This window comes from Syngnathus leptorhynchus, chromosome 8, assembly GCF_054491065.1.
Source record: "Syngnathus leptorhynchus isolate UIUO chromosome 8, UIUO_Slep, whole genome shotgun sequence".
Taxonomy (NCBI): Eukaryota; Metazoa; Chordata; class Actinopteri; order Syngnathiformes; family Syngnathidae; genus Syngnathus; species Syngnathus leptorhynchus.
In genome coordinates this window covers 144,455-169,375 of record NC_141202.1, presented here as the reverse complement: position 1 = coordinate 169,375, position 24,921 = coordinate 144,455, and the positions used below count along the sequence as shown (strand labels likewise).

General features: G+C 51.1%; 4 protein-coding genes across 8 annotated transcripts; 1 reads left to right on the top strand and 3 right to left on the bottom strand.

Annotated features, from left to right (window-relative positions):
* Positions 1–729: 729 nt before the first annotated feature.
* mtcl3 (MTCL family member 3) lies at positions 730–4,565 on the bottom strand. Its single transcript, XM_085918106.1, is given in 11 exon segments — positions 730–1,017; positions 1,127–1,256; positions 1,322–1,675; positions 1,751–1,952; positions 2,034–2,106; positions 2,194–2,336; positions 2,406–2,736; positions 2,802–2,870; positions 3,162–3,320; positions 3,380–3,604; positions 4,311–4,565. Coding segments are annotated over 11 exon segments (1,917 nt in total). The 5' UTR covers positions 4,431–4,565; the 3' UTR covers positions 730–906.
* Positions 4,566–6,374: 1,809 nt separating this feature from the next.
* LOC147051493 (very long chain fatty acid elongase 4-like) lies at positions 6,375–11,846 on the bottom strand. Of its 4 annotated transcripts, none has more exons than XM_085917557.1 (9): positions 10,619–10,742; positions 10,050–10,496; positions 9,113–9,210; positions 8,939–9,015; positions 8,674–8,861; positions 8,465–8,545; positions 8,177–8,348; positions 7,838–7,965; positions 6,375–7,695 (listed from the first exon to the last, which is right to left on the bottom strand). In XM_085917557.1, exons 4-9 carry the CDS (start codon positions 9,003–9,005, stop codon positions 7,381–7,383), a joined length of 951 nt encoding a protein of 316 aa, XP_085773683.1. In that variant the 5' UTR covers positions 9,006–9,015; positions 9,113–9,210; positions 10,050–10,496; positions 10,619–10,742; the 3' UTR covers positions 6,375–7,380. The 4 variants fall into 4 exon arrangements, with proteins under 4 accessions (XP_085773683.1, XP_085773685.1, XP_085773684.1 ...); XM_085917559.1 differs by having other exon boundaries at positions 10,218–10,496; XM_085917558.1 differs by lacking the exon at positions 10,050–10,496 and having other exon boundaries at positions 10,619–10,716.
* prelid3a (PRELI domain containing 3A) lies at positions 11,081–13,305 on the top strand. 2 transcript variants are annotated; one of them, XM_085917563.1, is made up of 7 exons: positions 11,081–11,535; positions 12,010–12,178; positions 12,242–12,331; positions 12,607–12,677; positions 12,750–12,849; positions 12,982–13,055; positions 13,150–13,305. In XM_085917563.1, the coding sequence occupies exons 1-7, from the start codon at positions 11,504–11,506 to the stop codon at positions 13,157–13,159; spliced, it is 546 nt and encodes a 181-aa protein (XP_085773689.1). In that variant the 5' UTR covers positions 11,081–11,503; the 3' UTR covers positions 13,160–13,305. The 2 variants fall into 2 exon arrangements, with proteins under 2 accessions (XP_085773689.1, XP_085773690.1); XM_085917564.1 differs by having other exon boundaries at positions 11,089–11,535; positions 12,750–12,852; positions 12,981–13,055.
* A 206-nt stretch (positions 13,306–13,511) lies between these two features.
* fbxo32 (F-box protein 32) lies at positions 13,512–17,707 on the bottom strand. The gene is made up of 9 exons (XM_085917562.1): positions 17,418–17,707; positions 16,858–16,976; positions 16,626–16,675; positions 16,456–16,548; positions 15,249–15,342; positions 14,977–15,161; positions 14,730–14,912; positions 14,319–14,462; positions 13,512–14,251 (listed from the first exon to the last, which is right to left on the bottom strand). Exons 1-9 carry the CDS (start codon positions 17,537–17,539, stop codon positions 14,162–14,164), a joined length of 1,080 nt encoding a protein of 359 aa, XP_085773688.1. The 5' UTR covers positions 17,540–17,707; the 3' UTR covers positions 13,512–14,161.
* Positions 17,708–24,921: the final 7,214 nt, after the last annotated feature.

The following is a 24,921-nucleotide window of genomic DNA, read 5'->3' as shown; positions in this document are numbered from 1 at the left end:
TCGTCTTCAAAGCGCCATTCGACCTGACCTGACCTGACCTGACCTGAGGCTATCTCCACGGCAACGTACGTGCCCTATTGATGGTTACGCAAGTTTGCAAGAGTAAGTTGTCAAAAGGCGACGCGCCACAAATGCAAGCTTCAAGCAGCAACCAAGCTTTTTCAGCAAACAGCTATTTCTTTCATTCCTCTGTCCGTTGTAAATGAGCCAGAAATCTCGTCTACGTTTCAGGCAGAGAGGAGTTCAAAGAATGGCTGGCCAAGCTTAGTTGAAAACAACTGCACAGGGACGGAACACAGCTGGATCCGTGCTCTCTCTCTCTCTCTTTCTCGGCCGCCGTGACCAATGTGTTAAGCCGCTGCTGCGCGTCTGAGTTCTGATTTGAAATCAAGTAGCAAGTGCATACTATACTATAGCTGTCATTGTTGATGCCCGTTAGAGCCCAGTAAATACTGTGCACAACTTTTCGTGGCAGTTCATCTGTGTCCTCAGGAGAGCCTCCGTCCACGATGTGATATCGGCGCTTTTTTCCGTGAAGAAAATGAGAGAATTGTTACCGTCATGAGCTCGTGTTATTGCAAAAAGCCGACCCAGACCGACACCACCCACAAAACATCTGCATTTCAATCATTTTGCACTTTTGCATACTCACCCGGTCGGTCCCCATGGTGTTTGGTCCCACAAAGAAGTCATCCCGAGTGACGGACGGACGGACGGACAGATGGACGGACGGACGGATGGATGGATAGATGGACGGACGGACGGATGGAGCTGTGCTTGCAAATGGATCATGTCCTCGACCTTGAGCGACCTTGTGTTCAGCGCAACAGAAATCGAATGAAGCGCTACATGAAACGCAAACTAAAACAAACATAAAGACGTACATACGACATTCAGTTGTGAGGCCTACAGAACAAAGAAAAGAGTCAAAAGAAATACGAGTTTAAAAATGGTGGCATAAGAGAGTGAGGAAAAGAGAACAAGAATGAGGATCAGCAGAATAATGGGCTGAAACATCTTCACGAGTGCAACCAAAACAAAAAGGGGGGAAAGGAGAACAAGGGTTAGCACAAAAGCCAGCGACCATTTTTTTCACTGCAATGATTCTGAAAGTTGCACAGCTTACGGAGAGAGGTTCCTCCGGTTCTTTGTCATCTTGTCTAGGAACATCCAAGCGGTCAACGAAGCCCTGCAGCTCCTTCCTGAAGCCTTTCATCTGCGCGTTGATCCGATAAAGCAGTTCGTGCTCTCGGATCCTGCAAAGCCAGCGTTTCTCAGCGGAAGGCCGCACGTAGAGCTGTAGTCTGGCTCACGTACGTACCTAGCGCCTTCGTCTCGGTCGTCCAAGCTAGCAAAGAGCTCGCCGTCGGTGACGTACACCCGAGCCTCAGCAATGATGGCGCCGGTGTCGGCAATGAGCCGGTCCACGGTTCGGCCCAGCCTTTCGGCTTCCGTTCGGATGTCTATCATTTGCTGGCGTTCCTTCGGGCTTCTGGATAAAAAACGGCTCTCCACAGGTGAGTAGAGGGAGCGCGTTGGGGTGAGGCAGCGGATGTTCCTCACCTCGTCCGAGTCACTCTCGCCTCCAACGGGGCCCTCCCGTTTACGGTGAGGTGGCAGGAGGCGAGGTGAGGAGCCAGAGCCGGAGCCGGAGCCGGAGCCGGAGCCAGAGCCAGAGGCCGAGGCAGAGGCAGAGGCCGAGCTCGGGCCCGGACCCAAGGCCGAGCCCGAGGGGGCGTCATCGTCCCGCCCCCCGTCGCTCTCAACATCACTGTCCCGTGGGCTGCTTCGTACGCCCAGGTGCGAAGCCAGGTCATAGCGCTGCATGTTAGATAGCAGCACTCGGTTCTCATACTGGAGCTGCATGACTTTGCCGCTCAATTCATTGATCTGCAGCCGGGCTGCCTTGAGTTCCTCCTGGAGGGCGTCCATTTTAGCCGGCTCGCTTCCTCCTGAGATGTGGAAACAGGCCGACGGTGCAAATGAGACTCACAGGTTGCCGTTTGGCTTTGTCCGAGAAAGGCAAAACAGACCTCCTCCCCCGTGTCTGGCGCCAGCTTCGTGGGATCCAGCTTTGTACTTGAGCTTGTTCAGCTCCTTTGTAATCTGAAAGCAAAAGAGAAGGGCGGCCATTGTGGCGGCGTGCGAAAAGCCCACTGTGGTGTGGTGTGGTGTGGTGTGGCGCTGGCGGACCTTTTTGTTTTCCTCCTCCACGTCTGCTAAATTCCTGCGCAGGAGTTCTGCCTCGTCCTCCACCAGTCTCAGCTGCTGCCTGAGCTCGGACAGCGCCTCGCTCTGCTCTCTGCACCGCTGGCCTCCGCGGCCGTCGCCTTCCGCTCCGGCGGCGGCCGCCAAACTAGCCAGCAAAGCAAAGGAGCGTTCATGGCAATTTGGTGCTTGAGCACATCCTTCCTACCTGTCTTCCCTCATGTCGTCCAACTCGGCCTTGAGCCCCCTGTTTTCCACCTCCAACTCGACAATCTTCCTCCCCAGGATGTTGGCTTCCTCCTCCACCAGGCGCAAGCGGAGCTTGAGCTCGGATTCGCGCGTGCTGGGCGGGCCGCCGGCTTCGCCTTTGGGCAGCGGGCTGTCCACGTCCCCGTAGAAGGAGCGATACTTGTGCAGCTCCTGCTCCAGCCGATCCTTCTCCTTGTCTATCTTTGCCATCTTTTTCCTCATCAGGAGCGCCTCCTCTTTGATGAAGGCCACTTGGCACTTCAGATCCTCATTTTCTTCCTGCGATTAGCGGCGAGGGACGCGGTTGACTTTGAGAGGTTGATCCGAGGTCAAAGGTGACTCACCTCGGTCGGGGTCCGCTGAGCCTTCCTCTCTTTGTGCGGATCCTTGCTTCCTTTTCTTTTCAGGGACAGCTGAAGGGAGAGAGCGCCGACGTCACCGTGGATCGTCATCGCGACACGCCTGATCAAATTGTCTTTTGTCTCTACCGCTACTAGTGGCACTCTGTCTTTGTTTGTCATTTAACCTCTTTGAAATGTGCCACTCGTCTCTATTCTTGCACTCTTGTACATTTGCCCGCCGCGGGACGAATAAAGTTCTATCAGCATCGTCATCATCTGCCACTTCATTTCTATCGCTCGGAGGACGCACGTCTTAGGTAATATAATACGTCCCATCCATTTTGTTTTGGCTGGGATCCTCACCTCTTTAGCTTTCTCCAGCTCATTGTGAAGAGCTTGTTTTGTGACTTCCACCTCGATCAGTCGCTGCCTTAGCTTCTCGTTCTCTTCTTCCGTCCTCGTCCTCTTCTCCTCCACGTTCTCCAGCTCGTGGTGCAAGCGCACAGACACGTCCTTTGCCACCTGTCGAGTGGAGGAAGAGCATGCAAATGCCAGCTTGAGTCCAGCGAAGGTCACCTCACCTTGAGGTCTTGCTCCAGACTTCGGAGCATCTCTCCATCCACTTGGCCGCTCTCTGTGAAGCGGATCCTTTTTCTCTCGGCCTTCTTCAGGCGATACTGGAGTATTCGGCAATTCTTGTTGGCTCTCTCCAACTCCCTGCGCATGTCGTGCAGCTGGCAGGCGTCTTCCTCGTAGAAAGTGTCCCGCATCTCGTCCATCTCTGCTCGCATCTCCTCAATTTCGGTCTTGGAAAGAAACCATAGGATTGAGTAGGCTTTCAAAACTCGATTTCAAATGTCCAGCAAACGAAGACTGGACGTGGCATATTTGGGGTGGAAACGGCAAACTCCTTGGTAACGTGTCTGGCGCCATCTAGCGGTTGACAGGATGCAGTGACCTACAATCAAAGCGCTTGGAGCACTGCAGCAAGTCTACTCACTCCAATGTCTTCAGTAAGGGTGCCAGTAAAATATCACAAACACTTTGCCACCTTTGTTGCGCATTTGCTATCTGAAAGGTGTTGGCGAGGCATGGAGGTAGGAGGACATGACTGGACCTTTGAAAAGTTCATTGATGCGATAGAATATTCATTCTTCCATATTATTGAAAGTGATAGAAAATCTTTGAATCACGAAAAATCAAAACACGCTGTCCCTTCAAAGCATTTATGATAGGATGTAGTATATGTTTTGTGTCGTTTGGATTTTGTTTTTTGTTTTTTTCTCCATCCCCGACACTTGCAATGCAATATCACAGACATACAATAGTAAAGAGGGTGCATTAGGCCTTCTGACGCAGCAAACCCGGGCGGGGCATGGCCCAGCCCGGCCCCGGCCCATGGCCCGGCCCATGGCCCGGCTACAATGCAGCAAATGGAACACAACACGCAGGCGGGGCGGGGCGGGGCAGTGACACTGCATGCACGAGTTGTAAAATGGGCTGAGAATTTACCTTAAGATCATCATTTTCATCCTCAAGCCGTTCCACCTCCTCTAGCAGCGTCTGGTCCTGCTGGGGGGCCACTTGCGGGGGCTGCTGAGGCTCAGGGGACAAGGCCGCTTTGGCCTGCATCTTTGTTCCTTTCTTCCCTAAGCTTTTATTCAAGTGAAACTGAATGAGCTCGGACTGCAAGCAGCCCTCCTTCCAGAAGCCCGCTCCGCAGCCGACTGTGCTTTTGGAGCTTTTCTTGGTGGTTGCAGAGGCGTCCCCTCCTTTCTGGCTTTTATTTCTCAATTTGGGGGATTTGCTGGCGCAGGGCTGGTCCGACACCACTCGGGGGTTCGGGGGGCAGTCGTCGGATGTTTGGGCGGCCTGGCTCATGGTGGGGCTTTCAGCGGCGGCCGCGCCCCCGGTGGCTTGCTGCCGCTCCCTGCCCGATGAGACGGGAGAATGACCTCGGCTGCTTCGCCCTCCCCCCCCTGCGCCCACCACGGCTTGCTTTGAAGCCAGATGCTTGGAGGGGTTGCTCCCTTTTGCCGTGGTCGCTTTGGGGCCGGCGGGCGAGGAGGAGCGCGGCTGCTTCCGGCTGCTGCTATTGTCCGCCGTCTGCCTGGGCATGTCGGCGGACGACGATGGCGGCGGCGGCTGCTGCTGCTGCTGCTGCTGCATGGTGGTGTCAGAGGCTGAGCTCATCCATAGCCCCCCTAAGCGTGCAGCTGTAACAGAACACCACACCGATCGCATAGGTTAGCTCCGTTTTGGGTGTGTTCTCGAACACACCCAGAACAGGCAAAGTCAAAGGCTCTTTGTGTTAGAGAACAAATCAAGTCAAACGGATGGCAACTAGGTCTTTCTTTCATCCTGACTTCCAAATCAAGTCAAAGGGATGGCAACGACGTCTTTCGTCCTGACTCAGACGAGGTGCTTTTTACGAATCGGTGTTTCCCGGCAGCCACGGTCTCTTTTCCAACATGCACGACGATGACTCACTGTTACGCAGGTACTTGGAAATCAGAGCCGCTTGTACTTTCCTTCATTTGCCCAAGCATCATCTGTTCCGCTCCAAACATTCGTCTATTCTCCAATTGGATTTGCAAGTCGCACTTGATGAAATTGTGCTCCGAACAAACAAAAGTAGCTCGCTTCTTTCTAGTAGTTTGGGGTTTCCAATGAGCCGACAGTAAGTCAACGTCGGAAGCCAGAAGGTCTAAACATGTCAAAAATGCTCGACGACTCATGTTCTCTTCTTACCTTTTAGGCGGATGCTGATGAAGGCAGGCTGGCAGGCAGATGGGATGGTTTGCCGGCGGCCGGCTGGCCGACTCCAGAGCCTCCCAACCGCCAGCCGGCAATTTGCATATTCATGACATTACATCATCGCTGGTTGGGCGGCCCGCTCTCATTGGTGGCCTGCCTAGCTGCCTGCCTGCGTGGCTGCCTGCCTGCCTGGCTGCCTGCCAGCGTGGCTGCGTGACTGCGTGCGTGGCTGCCTGCCTGCCTGCCTGCCTGCCTGCCTGCACGAGAAACGTAGCATTTTTGGTGCAAGCGTCTGCATGTGTCGCTCATTATCTTGCAAACGGACACCTGTGTGCGCGTGAACTCGGAAGGGGGGAAGGCGCGCGCTCGCTCGCTCGCTCGCTCGCTCATGTGCGCGTTCTCGTTGGTGATACATAGTATTGATTCTATGACCCGATGCTCCTCCGGGCCGCTCTAAATGTAGACACGGACCGCCGGCGTTCAAGCTTATACAGCACGGAGTTGGAAATGATGCATCAAAATGATCCCATTGTGTAAAAGGTACATGTTGACCAATCCATTTCACAAAAGCAGACACACCTCAGCATGTCCAAGGGGAATTGAGGAGGGGGCGGGGGCCCCGCATCTGACATCTGGGCTTACTGGTTACCATAGAAACCTTTGTTAAATGATGGCAAAGTAGGCGGAGTAACAATTCCGTGGGGTGACCTGCATCCTTTTGAAAGCTGAACCTCTTGTTTTGATTAGAGTATCCAAAAAAATGTTTGCTATCTCAATCAAGTAGTACGCAATGCAATCGGAATCCAAGGTTGTCTTTTAGATACGTGTATCGGCTTTCTGTTTAATTCAATATTGTACTTGAAAAAAACAGAACAACAACACAAAAGCAAGGTGCCAACAAACAAGCAGGGCGCAAAGTACAAAAAGTCGCAGTGTCATATATACAACACAAACATTCTCAATGATATAATCATAAAAAAGAATATCGGTATGTCTTTGTACATGACAATTCAAAACGACAGAGAAAATAACACCAACATTGGAAAATAAATCAACCATCGGGGCAGAGCGGTCATTCTTGGTGAGTGATCCATCAGTATAGAAGTTGACCCATCCTGCTTTTTATACTAGAAATGAACGATTTCTTTTCGCTTTATGGTTGTTTACATTCGAGCCAGCATGAACTAAGAGTATCAAAGTATTTGATCAAAACAAAGGAAGATATTGATTCTTGAAACAAGAACGGGACCGACGTTTTGGACCGGTCTACCAGACGAGCGATCAAAGAATGCCAGAAATAGAATCGGGTCCACGTCATCACATTACACACAAGTAGGGACATAGAAATAGTATCATATTATACACTTTGATATCACGTTGAGCTCTGCGGTGCATGACCCCCCCCCCCCCCCAAGTGAGGGAAGAATCACATCCAAGCTCAAAAGAATGAAAAAGATCCAAAACGCACCACTTGGTCTTGACATGCTGTCTGTCCTTTGATTTGATGAAGACATCTTTTCAAATGATGGACGATATGAAGAGCTGTGCCACGTTAGCGTGACGGTTGCTTTATACATGTGAGGGGGAAAACAATTACGGTTCAAGAAAAAATAAAAAAAAAACAACCGCTTCCCCATCCCACCGATGTGGCAGAAACACTTGGATCTGACGCGAGTGTGTTTTGGCCCATTTGACCTTTGCTTCTGTTCCTGGCTAAACAACATTTGCTCACCGCCAGCTAGTTTCATCACCTCGATATGAATACATTGAGCTCATCCATCAAAGAAGGTCTTCTTCAGATGGAGCTTATAAGCCTCAGCCTCCTCTAATCTCTTTTTGCTCTACCTTTCCTCTTTCTCCTGCTGGTGTTTTCCTGCGGCTTGTCATCTTTGCTCGCCGCCGCCGCCGCCGCACCATTGCTGAGTCCGTTGAGGGCCCCGTTTGAGACGGCCCTGCCTGCCTTGGAGGAGGCGTCGGCGCGCCTGGGCTGCTGGCGGCGGTAGGTCTGGTAGTAGAAGTTGCCGAAGAGGACGATGAAGGTGATGGCGTAGCAGATGAGGGAGTAGTGCATCCAGTGGGGGAAGTCGCAATTGACGTAGAGCGACAAAGCCGTGTGGCCGATGGTGACGTGGAACTGAATCTGAGAGGCGAGCACAACAACCCCTTGGTGAAAAATCAAACCTCAAGCCATCACGGGCCTTTGCTAAGAATGAAAAAATCAAACACTGAGAAATGTAGGCCATTTGGGTCACACACAAAAAAATGATCTGATGTGTTGTTACCATCTGGACGATGGTCAGGTACTTTTTCCACCACAGGTACTTTTGAATCTTCGGACCACAGGAAGCCAGCCCATAGTAGAGGTACATCAACACATGGATTGCCGCGTTCATGTGTGCGCCGAAAAATGCTGAAAAGGCAACAAGCCATTAGTCCGGTCTTTAAGTACGGATATTCCTCATTTTGTAAACACAAATCCTCGCCATGTGCTACGGCGGCGTGGCCGATTGGATTGTTTTGATTGCCAAAGGCTCAGGTCCAGCTTAAGAATGGCCGGGCCGCCAGTGCCCCCGGCCGGCCAGCCGGCCGGCCCGCCAGTGCCCCCGGCCGGCGCCACTCACACTGTCCTCCGGCCACCCATTTGATGCCGATCCACCAGAGCGTGAACATGGTGCAGTGGTGGTAGACGTGCAGAAAGGTGACCTGCCGGAACTTTTTCCTCAGGATGAAAAAGACCGTGTCCAGGTACTCGACCCCTTTGGAGACGAAATACCACCACAAGGCCCCTGCCACCTGAGCGGGGGACAGCCAAAAGCCTGATTAGAACCTTTCAAGAGACCTTAGCTCCATCCAGCACACAGCTTTGGCTTCTTCTGCTTGACATCTGAAAAGGTGCACATTGCACTCACCCTGACTTCATTGGGGTCATGGGAGTAGTCCACCCGTTGACAGATGTAGCTGTAGCCGGCTGCCCTGGCTGCCATAAACAGCTAGCGGGAGCAAAATGACATCTCATTTGAGTCCCACGAAAGACACGACGCGCTCATTGAAAGCAGTCTATCGTCAAGATGGCAGGGCAGCCTTTCATGCCAAATCTTTCCTTCCTTCCTTCCTTCACCTCTTTGAAGATGAAGAAGTTGAGGAAGACCATACTGAAGTTGTAGACGATGAGTGTTTTGCGAAGCTGGAAGGGCTCCCTGTTCTTCATGTACTTGGGCCCCAGCCAGAGAAAGAGCAGGTAGGATGCACTGATGGCTAGAGTGGGCAGCGGGTTGTCCATCAGGGGCCATTTCTCCACGCGCTTGTCTGTAGGACAAGATTGCATGAACCGCCGCTTGAGGCCGCCTGCCTGCCTGCCTGCCGAGGTTCTTAGTTTGGATTACCTGCAATCGTTAAGGTCCATTTGTAGAATTCTACCGTCTCGTTTATTAGATGCGTGACAATCTCCATGTCTGCTGATCTGAAATGAAGAAAACAGATTCCAGAATGACACGTGTGGCGCAACTGGTGGCAAATAATGACAAATAATAGTGGCAAATGATTTTTATGAGTCTGACTTTTGGGAGTACGACCGTTGGAGGAAAACCTCTTCTCCTTTTGATCGCTACAGCGCTGGCAGTGGTAGATCAGACGGCAGCGCAAAATGCTTCAATACCTGGAACCAATAGGAGACGCGTAAGCCACATATTCGTAAACGTTCGCAAAAGGATCCATAAGTAGTCTGGACATCATTTGTTAAATATTGCCAACTGTGTGTTCTGCAGCTGTATGAAGCCATTCAAAATATAAACCAGGCCTGTTGTTCACAAACACCGTCTATGCGTAATTGAAACAAGTGTAGATTTCAAATGATTCTTAGGGAAAGAAAAGAAATGTTCCAAAGCCCATAGCCTTCAGCCCGAGCTCAAAGGCTGGCGGCCAGGCAGCCGGCAGCCGGCAGCCACGCAGGCAGCCACGCAGGCAGCCACGCAGGCAGGCAGCCACGCAGGCAGCCAGCCACGCAGGCAGCCACGCAGGCAGGCAGCCACGCAGGCAGCCAGCCACGCAGGCAGCCAGCCACGCAGGCAGGCAGCCACGCAGGCAGCATGTGCTGGGATAGCGGCACGTGTCAGCACATTTTTTTGACCACGGGCAGCAGACGCGAGGAGGATGAGAAGAACGATAGTCAGTCAGCCAGCCCTTGCCTTGATAGATTACCAAAAAAAAGAAAACGGAGGTGACACCCATCCCCAATCACCAACAGCCCATTTGTCCAAGCCTGCTGCAGCATTCATCCGTGCGTCTGTCCGTCCATCATGGGCTTCTTATTGATTCAAAGGTTACACCCCAAAATGAGCAAAAATGATCAAGCACGTTGCATTTCTAAGAGGTGAGCGCTGAGCTCATTTGCTTGGGCGCAGTTGCATTCTGCAGCATGCACTCTCTCTCTCTCTCTCTCTCTCTCTCTCTCTCTCTCTCTCTCTCTCTCTCTCTCTCATTCCGTCGGGCCCTCACCTAGCAAGGATGGAGGCTTCTCTTCACAGCATCCGTTAAGCTATTTCCGGCTTCAAAATCAAATGAAGTGTCGTTACGACGGTTGGGGACAACACGAATGATTTCCAATTCAAAAAAAAAAAAAAGTAATTCTATCCCGCACTCTCCGCCGGTTAGGATGCCTATTACCTTTGCGTGATGTTTTTATCCTTCTATGATGACATTCAATGCAAGGTCAAGAAGCGCGCGCATAAGTGTTGCCTCCCTCCTACCAATCGGCCGTTGTGCGTTTTTTTTCTTTCTTATTTCTATCTATTTTGGGTGTGCGCATCAATTGCTCGGCATCCACGGCGACCTCGATGGCGAAGGCATGAATGTGGCTCTCTCTCGGCTCCCTGGGCCGGCCGGCCGGGCGGTAACGAAGAAAAATCTCCCGAGCCTTTGCGGCAGCGAGCGGCAGCCGCAGTTCTGTCAGGTTACAAAGGGACGCTATTGAAGTGTGCTGCGCTGCGTTCATGTCCAAAATAAAGTGGACTACTGAAAGGCAAACGCATTGAGAAGCCTACTGTTTTTATTTTGGAAGCTCTCACCTGTTTTCCGGTTCCTGCGTGTCGAGGCTGGATGCGTCAGGATGGTGGTGGAAGGATGCTCTGCTCTGCTCTGCTCTGCTCTGCTCTGCTCTGCTCTGCTCTGCTCTGCTCTGCTCTGCTCTGCTCTGCTCTGCTCTGCTCTGCTCGGCTCTGCTCGGCTCTGCTCGGCTCTGCTCGGCTCTGCTCGGCTGGGCTCGGCTGGGCTCGGCTGGGCTCTGCTCGGCTCGGCTGGGCTGGGCTCGGCTGGGCTCGGCTCTGCTCTGCTCTTGTCTTAGCATGAGCACAAAAGGGTGCGTGGCTGCCTGCCTGCCGCATGCAGTCAGCACAAGTGCCCCCGTGACGTCGTCAAGCACCCCGAGGTGCAAGAAAAAAACACAGCAGGTGTGCCATCAAAATAAAGTTTCAGGCCGGAGCGCAAGACTATAACGTTTGTCTTGAAAAACCGGAAAAGGTGCAGAAACGCTTGAGCGCAGTTAGATACGTCATTTCAATCTCCCTTTTGCTGCTCCATCGCGATCAAATCGCTCTCTTTCTCAAATGTAGCCATAGGGGCAGGAAGAGCGTTTTGTTTTGAAAATCCTGGCGTGACTAGAGCATCGAGTTCAGGCTAACTTTACGTTTGATGGCGAGAACGCCGGGCAGGTTTTGCTCCTCGTTTTCCATTTTGTTTGGAACACCTTGGCCGCCTGCCTCTTGCCCATCTCTCGGAAACACGATGATCCGTTTGCAAGTGTTCTTTCTTCACCTTTGATGCTCGGAGGCAAACGAGCATCTGGACGGACGGACGGACGGAACTGATGCGGCTGGTCCCAGGGCCCAGCTGACTTACTGACCACACGCAAAACGGACGGCAAATTCAGGCAGGCCAAGAGGCGACGCAAAAACATGAAGATTTGGAGCACAGAGCATGCTTTCAGGTACACCCAGTCTTTCTTTCCAATGAACGAAGAATTGCTCAAAACAGAGACGGACTTGTGACTAAGGCCTCACATGAGCTCTGCGAGAGAGAGTTGATAAGACGGATGATAAAATACAACACTTGGGACTTGTGTGTGCTGTTTGAGTACACTTTACAGTCAAGTCTCACGGGCGGGCCTTCAACTGTGGCATGTGCCCTTTGATTGGCTGCCATGAAGTTCAGGATGAAGCCCACTTCTCCAGAGTAAGCCCTAGCCAATCGGTTGAGGGCGGGCGGACAGACAGACAGATAGGTGGAGGGAGGGAGCAAGGGACGGAGGAGAGTTCTCTGAGCAAGTGCACTCCAACATGCTTCTCGTATTCTGCCCCTGTCATGTAACCCAAATACTAAAATACAAGCGACTCATTTGACAAGAACGAGTCGTTTCATTGTCTGACCTAAAAAGTGGTTTACACGTGGTACTGTTTTGTAGTTACCCGTGGGAGACGGTGATCAAGGCCGCCATGAGGAAGTACCCCAACCCCATGAATCCGCACGTGGTGGGCGTGGACGTGCTGGAGCGCCGCCTGGACGCGGAAGGACGCCTGCACAGCCACCGACTCCTCAGCACAGAGTGGGGCCTGCCGGCCATCGTACGAGCGGTGGGTGCTCTCTCGGGGCCGCCCGCTCAGACGTGTGACTTTTTTTTTTTTTTTTTTTACTAGATACTGGGAACCAACCGCTTGCAAACGTACGTCAAAGAGCACTCTATCGTGGACCCCGAGGAGAAGAAGATGGAGCTGTGCTCGACAAATGTAAGAAATGATGGATGAAAATCACATCAATGCAGAGGACAACGATGATCACTGGGACTTGAAATGATTCCAAGCCTTTTGCGGAAGCATTGCCTCAATCTTTCCCAACCTGCAGTATACACCCTCTCTTATCATTGGCGGTCACTTGTCATATCAGCAAATTGCAAGTAGATTTGAAAGCGGTTGACGCCGCCACTTGACTTGACTTGACTTGACTACCCTGGAGGCAAATAGCGATTCCTCCGAATGACAGCCAGCGTTGCCTTGTCCCGCAGATTACGCTTACCAATCTGATCTCAGTGGATGAGAGGCTCCTCTACACACCTCACCCAGACAACCCTGAGGTGTAAGTCCATTTCTTTCCATGTAGGCCTTAAAAAAAAAAAAGAACTGCTTCAACCTTTGGTGTGCTCCACAGCACCATTCTGACGCAGGAGGCCATCATTACAGTGAAGGGAGTGAGCTTGAGTAGCTACCTGGAGGGTATGATGGCCAGGAGGATGTCTGCTAATGCCAGGAAGGTAACGCACCATTGCATGCCATTCCCTCGTCGCTTTACAGCCGTGTGCGGTGTTGATCCGTCCCTCCGTCCCTCCGTCCCTCCGTCCGTCCGTCCTTTGATTTTGCTTTCCGCTGTGTGCCTCTCTAGGGTTGGGATGCAATTGAGTGGATTATTCAGAACTCTGAAAGGGACAATATTACTCTTTGACATTTACTACCTCTGGTAAACCTGACCAACCTTTTTTTTCTCCTTTGATTCCCCCCCCCCCAAAAATGTCATTCAATATGACTCGTTTGTTACCACTTGACATTTGCAGGATATCTTGAGCCCGTGCTTTGGGCAAATGCATCTTTGTGGACTTGGCTTACCAGTGGAGTGAGTACTGTATGTACATTTACAAATATGCTGGAGTTGAGCAACCTCTGCTCCAATAGAGGACTGACTGTGCACGCAACACAATAAAAGACTACAAAAGGCACTCGCGGTATTTATTTCACGACGTATTTGTCGACATCTGCGCTTGATGCGGGCGGGCGGGCGGATGTGTCAAACGCTCTCTCTCGCACATGGTCAAAATGCTGCACTCCTGTAGTTCTCAATTCATCCAGAAGAGCGCGCTCTACTCCTCACCCTTGCCCATCGGCTAGAAACGGAAGTAACCCAAACACACAAGTTGGCTGGCAATTGCCTCTGAAAGGTAAACATTTATTTACACAGCAGAGTACAATGTATTGCAAAGCATGTAGCTCAATGACAATATCTGGACAAAAGTTCTTTCAAATCCCATTGAAGAAAAAAAACCAAGCTGAGCCAACTGTAACAGCCAGCCAGCCAGTCAGCCAGCCAGCCAGCCAGCATGGTTGTTGACCTACCATTCGATAGCCATGATTGTGTTGATCATTCTCGCCAGCGCTTTTTGCAAAAAGCCACAGCAAGTTGCACAAATCTCAGACATAAATAATTGGCAGAAAATGAACAAGACATTTCAAAAATGTATCAAATCTTTATAAAAGTGAAAAAGTGAAGAAAAACAAAAGACCGCGCTGCACCGACACCCACCCGGTCGCTTACGTTGGATTTCTTGGAGCACAAGTGGCATGGCAAAGCCAACAATTCCTTCTGTGCTTTCAATTGCGGTTGGCTTTACAGCCAGAAATCCGAAGCATTGCCCCACTGATTCCACATTGGAGACAGCATCTTACCTCGAAAAAGTCAACAGAGGGAAATCTCAACGGCGTATTTGTCCCACTGTCATGGAGTGACGTCATCTGGCGGAAGAAATCCCACGTGTTTATGTACAGTATGTACACGCTTCGTATTTGGGGGGATCAGAATTTGAAAAGGTCGATGAAGTCTTGAGGGGACAGGGCCAGCGTGCAGCTTTCTGGGTTGTTGGCAGTGCACGGATGATTGGTGTCCTGCATGGGGTGGGGTGGCAAAGGCTTGAAATACGGACGTGCGTGAAAGATAAATGCGCGTTACTACCTTCCAGAAAAGGATGTGACAGTGCGAGCAGAAGCGCAGGGTATCGGCGTACTGCTCTCTGCGGGGGTAGCAGCGGCTCAGCTTGAAGTACATCTTCTTCCACTCCAGGTGACCTTTGTCTGACACCATCAGACGCTTTCGGATCTAAGAGAGCCAGGGAGGGAACACTTACTAAGACCTGACTTACACCTCCAACCCCAAGTAGCGGAAGCCATTTCAGTAGCTCGGTGTCTGTCTTATCAAATGCATTAGCGGAGCTCACGCTCTGTGTGTCTGTCGCCCAGTGACATTGACAACATTGTTTATGTGGGGAAGAATTTATGCGGGGGAATTTGGAGAAAACACTTTGAGAGTTTGGGAGTTTTGTCCTTGCCCTTTTGGCGGTGAATTCAAAGCCCTCTATTCACGTGCCTGTCTTTCTGTGAAGTGGTACTGGCAGAGTCTCTTCCAGAGCACGCGATCCTCAGCGAGGCTCCCGAGTTGCGGACACACTTGGCCGAGGCACACCAAGTCCCTGCCGTCCGACAGACGCTGCATGATATTCAGCTGCAGGCTGGCCGGCAGCTGCGTTAGCGTCATGCCCGTTGATTTTGCCTGCCGGAAAACAAATACCACATCAATAAATGGGGGGGGGGTCAACCTTCTCAGCAGCACTCACCCGATTGATCTGGATGTTGTTTAGCTGCTTCTGCCACTGCAGGATGTTGTCCATGCGCTGCACCCACATGTTGATGTTGCCGACCAGCACAGACTTGCCCATGTCCTGAACCAGAGCGCAAAGCGACAGGTACAGCGTTTGGAGCAGCTCCTTGATGGGACGCACGTTCTGCTGCTCGTCCAGCACTGCGGCCGAGGCCGGGAAGGATAAGACCGTTTGCTGACGACAAACCGGGACTTTGATGACGAGTAGAAGAAGGCTGGCTCACTCACCTTTGTGTACCACTCTCTCCAGAATATTCATGTAATTCTTCTGAGCCACACCACTAAGTGACGGGAGCTGGGACTTGGCGATAAGCTCCAGCAGCTTCAAGAGAGGGACAAAAAGAGATGAACTTGTGCCCATTTGGTACTTGGTGTGTCTCTGCGCTTTTACACACACACACACACACACACACACACACACACACACACACACACACACACACACACACACACACGTCTGCATGGGTCCAATCCACCCGTGCAGAAAGTCAAGAAGCTAGCGGCAAGCATTTGTCTCAGCAGTAAGCTTTGCAAAACAATCTTTATTCACTCGTCTGCTGATCCTGTCAAGTGAACGATTTAGGCTGCTGTCACCAGCTAATCGTCATCAGCTAATGATTATTAGCTGGCAGCAGACAAGCAGGCACGCACCCACGGAACAAATGCCGTGACATCACGGAAGAAGACGTTTGACCTCGGGCACGACAAAACAGAAGGTGCGGAGGAAGAAAGCGCTTAGCTATTTCGTGATCCGAACGACACAATCGAACCAAAGTCACGTTCTTCGTGCCTTCCCGTATCTACTTTTAGCACCCGCCGGCCGCTCACAAAAGTGCACTCGATGGTGTCGGACAGACGTATTGTTGTAGCGGCTTACGGCACTGGACTCGCAGCGTTTGCACCAAAAACACATCAGCGGAAAGCACCATTTCATGATTGCAAGTGATACAGTTGGCTGGCTGGCTGGCTGGCTCTGGAGGAGAGTCCCAAGCAGCACCATGCGTCAGAGCTTCACTGCACACTTAAGTCCTCCCTCCCTCCCTCCCTCGTGCCGCTCACGTGGCTTCACATGTGGAAATGTTTCACATCAGTGGGGGGAGGAGGACGTTTTAGGTTGGCTGCACTTTTACAATAAGGGTTTGAAGTTTTCGAACGGTTCTTGTCGTAAATTGGCTATTGATATGAAGTTGTTAAATCATGACAATATATTTGCTAATACCGAATGACATTGACAAGTATTGTTGCTGAGCGAGTTTTTGACAGGCTGCATTGAGGAGATATTTCACCCCCCCCCGCCATTATCGTGCCCCATTAGGACTCATCTGCGCAAACACGCAGTGGCTCGGTTAAAATCATCAGCACTGTCTGCTGAAGAGCATTGATAAGCGACACACACACATCCAAAGGCATCAGAAAGAAGGGTGGGAGGACTCACTCTGACGACATAGTTGAACCTCCTGGTGTCCTTGATGGCGCTGCAAAAATCCAAGCGGTTGAAGGCTTCCCCCAGGGTACAATATCCGTGGCGCTGGAATCATTTCACCGACAAGATCTTACTTGATGACAAGTTGACGTAAGCAATGAGCAAATGTGTTTGTGCATTACCTCCTTGGTGCTTCCTTTGTGAACATAGATCCACTTTTCCCTGTGGAAATCTGTAAGCAAACACAAGGTTTGCACAAATGGCCTGAAATAATGGGCCGCCTGAGCTCGGTGACACGGAAGGAAGGGCCAACCGGAAGCCATCTGGCTTTCCGTTTTGAATGACATCTTTAATCAAGCCAGACTGGAGAAAAACAAACACACAAGATATGCTGCTGGCTGCTGAGTGACTCACATGGGGCCTTGGTGTTGTTGTTCATCAGGTCTTTCTTCCTCTTCTTGGCAGCCACGTCGTAGCCCAGAGAAAGCAGCAAGTTCTCCTCGTTGAAACACTCCTGCTCGGCTTTGCGGAAGCTACGCAAACAACACGATAGCGAGTGAGACGGTGCAGGAAATGATTCAATATTGACAAACACTGCTTTTGTCCTCCAGCCACGAGCAGAACCATCACATGGTCTTCCAATCGAGGCAAAATCATCAATCAGTCAATCGGTGTCATCCTTTTTTTGTTGTTGTGCCTGACTTTAGTGAGTAAAAGATGTGCCTCAGGGGCTTGTGAACGCCATAGAAAACACAAGACTTTTGGCCCCTGTTCCGAACTGAGGATTGCACTGTGCAATTGTTGGTGACACAAGTCAAGTCGGCGTTCATCTGCTCACTTGTCGAGTTCTTCATTAGCAGAAGAAGGAAAACAAAGAAAGGGGAGGCAGGCGTGGAAACAAACACAAGACATGTGGCGAGGTTTTTCTTTTTGCCAACCTAATGACAGCTTGGTGACGCAGATGGATGACAAACCTCTCAAGGCAGATGTTGTTGTTGTTGTTGTTTTTGTTGTCCACCGTTGTCTTTTTCCATCGCTCGTCGGTTTTAACCCAACATTGTCCCGGCGACCTCCAGTCCTGTCCGAGGAAAGGCATCCTTCGCTTCTTTGCCAAAACAAACAGAGAGATAGATGCCCGTATATCGTTGCCCACTTGGTCTTCCACGCCTTGTCGTTCGTTCGTTCAAGCAGTGGTGTCATTGCGCAGCTTCTTATAATGTCCCGTCCCCGGCTGGGCGGAAGCATGGTGGCCCCGCCCACCTCGGAAACTTCCCTGCCTGCCCGCCCGCCTGCCCGCCTGCCTGCCAGCCTGCCTGCCTGCCTTCCTGGATGGCTGGCCTGGAGCACGTGGATTTGTTTATCTACCCGAGCGTTGCGAAACGTCGCTGAAGAAGAGAAACACGCTCGCACCAACGCCTTGATGACACGACGTGCGCGTGATCCTAAATCTAAGTCGCCTCGGTGGAACGAATGTTTTTCTGCCTGCCTGCTGTGCTTTGAGACAGGATGAATGACGTCACGTGAACAAAGAGGGCATGAACAAGGAACTGTCTGCTATCTCCTACTTTAGAATCCCATTCAACGTTTGATTTGAAAGTACACCCCTTGGGCCAGGTGTTTGGAGGTGTTGCTGGCGGCCGGGCTAGCGTGCTTCGGTCATGTGGTTCCGACAGAGCAGAGCAGAGCGGTGTCTTTCTTTTTTTTTTATGGCTGCCTCTAAATATGAGAACAAAACGTTCCGAAATGTAACAAGGCAGCGTAGTCCCTCGTGCTAATATAAATAGATCAAGTATCGCGACTATTGAGTTACATTGTGTATTAATTATGTGGGCTTGTTTATCTTCTGAAAAGTTAGGGGCTGCCGTCCCAGTGCGACCAATGCGGCCGAAAGCTTGTTAACACTTGGATTGTGATGGAGAAGTCAAGATGTTTACAGCACTGAGACAGCCCAGCCCTCATTATCTTCAGTCCGCAACCTCTGACCTTTCCAGTGTCTTCATAATTCAATCTGTCAAAACAGCAGCAGCAGCAGCAGCAGCAGCCGCACACTGTGTGCAACAGTGTCTTCTCGGAAGAAGATCAGCTCGGCTTTTCCAGGGCAACTATATGAGTGCTTTCTTGTTTACGTGCACTCAGACGACACCCGCAACTAGTCGCAGGGCACGACTTCACTGACACAAACAACCACGTGCAACACACACACACACACACACCTAATGTTGCTGGAGGTTTGTGAATGTTCTTAGCTGTTTGCAAACCGTGACGGGTGGATCTCATCTCATTTCATCTCTCTGTTTTTGATGTGATGTTGTGAGCAGATGAGACAGCTGCTCCATCCTGATCATGCACAACACCTGTCGCTGCTGCTCCCGGGGTTCACATTTTGCGAAACCTCAATTGCTGGCCCACTCGCACGCACGCACGCACGCACACGTACACACTGCCAGCTCACATGACTGACTGACTCAGTCACTCACTCACGTGGTGTCACTGTTGCCCTCTTGTTTGTGCCTCAAAATAACACTGGCTCACCTATACTTTTCCAACACTCATGACCCCAACACACAGCCAGCCAGTCAGCCATCCCAGCCCAGCCCAGCCCAGCCACTGTCCCCTGAAGTTCATGTGCAGGCAGGCTTCAACTGCCTCACCTCACCTCACCCAATGACTTTCAACGCACTAGTCGCTAGCCAAAGTAAGCAACCTGCATTGTACATCACGTTTGCATCTATGAACGAGAAAATGGAGCTACTCCAAAACAAATTGTCATCGCATTTTGGAAAAATGCCATTGCGTTGTCAATGGCTCTCTCAGCTATGAGTCGCTCGCCAGCGTGAGAGAGCCGTGGTCAAAGAGTTGATACCAAGCCTCCGTCTTTGGGTGGTAGCACTCCAAATTGTCCCAATCCTCCATCACATCCCGGCGGTTGATGTAGCGTCCGCCCGTGACATACACTTTGTTGTGGAGCGGCGTAGCCACGCAGGCAGCCACGCAGGCAGGCAGCCACGCAGGCAGCCACGCAGGCAGGCAGCCACGCAGGCAGCCACGCAGGCAGCCACGCAGGCAGGCAGCCACGCAGGCAGCCACGCAGGCAGGCAGGCAGACAGGCAGCCACGCAGGCAGGCAGACAGGCAGCCACGCAGGCCAGCCGGCCTCTGTGTACATTCCTGTACTAAATATAGGGCCTGTTTGGCAACATGGTGGAAAACTCCCATGTGACCTGAGGGAGAGCAGACGGCGCCATCGCTGCGCGCTTGCTTTTCAGCATACGATCATCCAGGACGCCGACTTTATTGACGTCTCGTGTCGCTGAAACACAAACCCGGAGGAATGAAAAGCAACGAGCAGTCCCGCCCGGCTGCGACCGCTCGCGTCGTCGGCCCCTCGGAACATTTCCGTTGGCAAGAAACTGGGTCGTGTTGGCGTAATGGTCTGGAATTCACAAGAGGTAGCCACTTTCATAACTCTTGTGTTGATTTCGACCTTCATATTGGGCTGTTATGTTATCTCACCAGAGGAGCTTGAAATGATTTCATTTTCACGTAAAGCCACACATTTCCCAATTTGAGTCATCCGTAGCGGTTGTGTGGAAAATGAAGCACGGAGTACTTCAACGATACAAATGGAAAGAAATGTTGCTCAAGACGAACTGAAGGTTTGCATTGCATGGCGAGGTGGTGCAAGATTGCCGGGCAAGTTGTAAGACAGTACCATCTAGTGTTGAGACACCATAAGCAACGCTCTTTATTTCTTTCATTTATCACTGTCCTTCTTCAGGAGTTGAAATGTCCTGTTCCGATTCCAGAGCTGTCCGGCTCGACGCTCATGAAGGAAACATGACTTTGGCATTGCTCGCTAAGTTTGCCCGCTGCACTCGGGGGAATGTGAAATGCAGGGGGGTTGTCACTCCGTCATCCCTGTTCAATGCTCGCACAAGGCCCAAGTGGCTCCGACACTCTCTCCGGACCTTGTCAATCTGTATTGTTCCTCAGCGTGACGATGAAGTGTCACATTTGAGCGGAGCCGTCAATCCCGCCATCCGGCGTCCCGGGAAGATGTTGACGGGGCCGTTCAAGGCAGACTAGACCAAGCTGGGTTTCTTTCTTCTTTCATTCTGCCGAGAGCTTGCTTTTCAGTTTTCTTCTTATCCACTAGATGTCAGGAAAAGGTCAGACAAATTCAGCTCGGTCAGAAGCTCGCAACGGAAAGTAGATCAAGTACTAGCTGTGTACGCTCCACACGATTGAAATGGAATTAAGGTCCGTAACCAGAGCGGGGCCCAGACAACAAGTTGGCCTGGAGGGAGTGTGCGGCCGAGCGACAGACACATTTGGAAAAAGGAAGAAAACACGGCACCATTGGTGAACAATGACAAATGATGGGGATGGCAGGTGCAGACAAAGACAATCACGTGATCGCCCCTGGAGGGAGGGAGGGAGCCAACATTGATGGAGCGTGAGTCAACAAGTGATGAGGACAAGAGGCAAGCCAAGAGATTGGACAACAACTGAGCACGGAAAGGAAAGGAAGTGTGCACCAGTGTGCACCAGTGTGCACCAGTGTGAACGTGCGCACGTATTCAAACACACGAGAGGTCTTCAAGGGCTTATAGTTAGCCGCTTAAAATTCTTTTGGCGTCAGCAGCACGTGCACGTAGTGTTATTTCGGATGGGCGAAAACAAAAAACAGCGCTTTTTGTCGCACAGAGCGGCGTCATTTTCCGTTTCTTGGCCTCCTTCTCTCTGTGACTACAGGATGTCTTGTCTGAAAAACACAAAGGTGCGTGGTGAATGTGGACATTTTGCTAGCGCTGTGGGTGCGCGCCGATGTCAATTCATTGGTATTCCGCTTGCGGCACAGGCTGAAGCTGAAGCAGGTGTGTTTAAAGTGTCAGGCCTGCCTGAGCAGGGAGAGAAGAGGAAAATACACAAAGGGCATGAAAAGAGCCAGGTCGTGAAGACAAAACAGCACACGTCGGTCAGTCTTGAGAATGGATTGGACACGCATCACGGAGCAAAGCTGGCCCAGAACATAAGCCGGCCAAACACTTGTCGTCTCGTACCTTTCGTTTCGGCGTCTCGTCTGAGAACGGCTCATCCCACTTGCCCGAGGAAACCTACCAAAGAGACACAGAGCGACGCGTTTGCCATAATCACACGTTACAGTCTCGGTGACTTGACAGCATGCTTCGGGAACGTCGGAGAGCGCTGGAGATTTTGGATTGCGCTCGCCTCCAGTCAAACCGCGAAAAGCAGATCAAGTGAAGAGCGTTGACCCGAGCGCTCACTATATGACTGCTTGCTAGCTCTCTCGACTTTCAAGGCCGGGCCGGCCGGGCGGGGCCGGGGCTGATCGGAGCAGGTGGAAAAAGGTGCACGCCACCTGGAAGTGATGATTGGAAAATCAAGCAGATTGACATTGAAACTAGTACAGGTCAGAAAACCGCAGAGAGAACCGCATTGTCTGAAAAAAAGACAAGAAATACTGAGGAAAAAAGTAGAACTCAGCATCATTTTCCTCTTTGTAAATGATATTTGTCCCGCTGCTGCTGTTTTGTTGGAAGCGTCTGCTTTCAATGTGTTTTCTCTCCATGAGTGAGACGCCGTGTGCTTTCCCCCCCCACAGTGTTTCTATGCACTTTCCCAAATGTTAGTGCGAAGGCATACGGACACTTTTTGATGTGGAAATTGCTTCCAATATTTCAAGTGTGACTCACGTGATACGATGTACAAACTTCAAGTCTCCTGGAAAATGGGCTCGGGGTGAGTGACTGTTGGAAAATCCTTCCTGACTTCTCTATCTCCATGACAGCAAAGCAGGAGAATGGGATGACACTCCAAGGGGGAGCAGCGTAGCGAGCGCCCCGGCCCGGCCCTGGCCCGGCCCGGCCCGGCGACGGTGACTGGCAGGCCCGACGCCACAGAGAATAACGGGGAGGCACAAGACAAGAGCGCGCACGAGTAATCCGCGTCACATCGATGAAGCCGTGTCGGGATCAAGGTCGGCTCGGTGTCCCGTCAGCCGCTCTTTTTCCCGGAACAGCCTCACTGACGCTTCACACGAAGATGTGTCAATGTCGCCTTTTTTTTTTTTTTTTTTCTTCTTGGCCTAGAAACATTTCATCATTCCCTTTTGTTACGGACTGGATGAAGGACTAAACTGCGGCCATGGTATTTAAGTAAAGCTGCGAGCTCATTGTCACGTTACAGAAGTAAGAACTCTGCTTCATTCTGCTTGGTGGGCTTCTGAGCAAAGCACACACTGCAAACGGAGCGCCGTTAAGATTTCGGGGACACCGGCGGGCCCCGGATCTATATACCGGGCCGAGAAAAATGTCTTTCAAAACAGCTGCAAAATAGTCACCATATGAAAGTGGCAGAAAGAAGAAAGAGAATTTTCAACAGATGGCGCCTGGAAGCGAGATGACTTTAGTTCCTCAAAGTCCTCCACCATTTGGCCCCTTAACACGTACGTACATCCTGTTCGATGATAAGGAAAGATACGCAAAGTGATCTGGAGCTGTGCAGCGCTTATCTGGCTCTGGGAATGCAAAGTATCCAGCCCTTCCTCTCTGGAGTCGAGAAGGTGACACCGAATGGGCCGAGAAAGCGAGCGGCAGGGAACGGAGAGAAAAGCTTTTTCAAGTCGACGACATCATCAATAGCATCTTAAGGAGAGGCACAAAGTGTCTGACATGCAGCGTGCAACGGCACAAGGTCAGCATCCGTGCCACCCACTCAGCCTTTTCTTTTCTTTTCTTTTCTTTATTGAAGGCAAAGATAAGCTGCCGCGACCAAGCACTTGAAGCTGGCTGCACATGGGCATGCTTTGTTCTTTGAAAAGCACCCCCACGCAGCGTTCAAAAAGTGGCGCCTCCAAGGCAAGCAAGTGGGACAACGTGGACAGGAAGGCACATTGAGATAAGGTTTAGGAACACGCAGTTCCCATCCTCCTCCCCCTCCTCCGCTCTAATGGCGTCGTTATCTTTGCAATTGCCGCCCGCGGGAGCTCGCTGCTCTTTGATGAACTCCTAGTTGAATTTAGGTAAATAGAATAGCTCGGCTCGGCTCGGCTCGGCTCGGCTGCCCACTTCTTTAAAACGATGGATGACATTTTGTGCTTTTCTTCCGGCTGGCTGTTCTGCGGCTCAATGTGCGCAAGGCATTCCTCTGCCGCACCGCTGTCCACAGGAAGTCGATCACCTGTAGAAGAGAGCGGGTGCCATGCAAATGTGCGTGCACATAAAGAATGCCATTTGCGGCTGCCTTCAAACCTTTTCTCGGTGACAAGCAGAGCCTTTTTTTTTTTTCATTTTCACAAGTCACCCACCGTCTGGACAACGTTCACGTTTCAATCGATAGCTCTGCTTTTGAAATTTTGGAAAGGAGAGGAAAAGAGGAGCTGGGAGGATGGCAAGGTTAAGACACGACATCAATTGGAATGAGCTTGATTTGAATCTGGAAACACCAAAAGGATTTCATCAGCAATGCATATCTCCTCTGATGGAGAACTTCTTGTTGTTTTCGTGTGGTATTTTCTGTCCCGCTCGGTTTTCTCTGTGTTCCTGCGGGCAAACGGAGCGTTCACTTTGGAATCCCTCTTCCGTGACTTCTACTTCACACACTTATCCGATTTGGTATGATTTACAGTATACATCTGTCCAATTTTCTCAAGGTTGAAAAGCAATCAGCTGGCATCAATCAATTCAATCAAATGCCTGAAGTTCCAATTTCATCCAGGTAATGGCGAAGCTATTAGTGTTAAATTGTCAAATGGTCCAGAAGGTATAATGAGCACTCTTCTTCTCTTCAGTGGCGCCTTTCAAACTTCCTGCTTGCTATCCTGTCAGATACGTATGTATTGGGACATGTTTACGCATGGCAAAATGGTTTGGTAGATAAAGACCACCTCGGGCGGGGTGGCCACTCCAAAATGGACACTTTTGCCCGGAGGAGGTGGGCTTTGTTCCAATCGTCCACAGGAAGCCAACGAGACTTAGTGGCCAAAAGCCTGACGAGAACGTGTCAAACTAAAAGCTTCCCCTGGTGGAACAATTAAAGGAAGGAAGGAAGGAAGGAAGGCCTGCTTCACATCCCTCTCACGAGTCACGCGGCTTGATTAATTTTCTTCCTAAATGTAGCAAACGATACGAGTAGAAAGTGACACAAAATGAAGTGAGGGATGTTGCTAGTTTCAAATTTGGAGAGCACTTCTCCGGCCTGTTTCAGGTGGCTGGCCGGCCAGCTCCGTTAAGCCTGAAAGCGTCTTTTCAAAAATGGAAGGACAAATTGGGAACGACACAAATGACGCCACTCTCGTTTGTTTGGGCAGCATAATGCCATTGCCATCGTGTGAAGCGCCAGCCACGTCAAAAGGTTACTTCATATTCTTGTTTGAATATTGCGCGCGCTTCACCCGAGGCGCTACTCGCGCAGTTGGCGTTACAAAAGAACTGATGATCATAAATATGCATCTCGC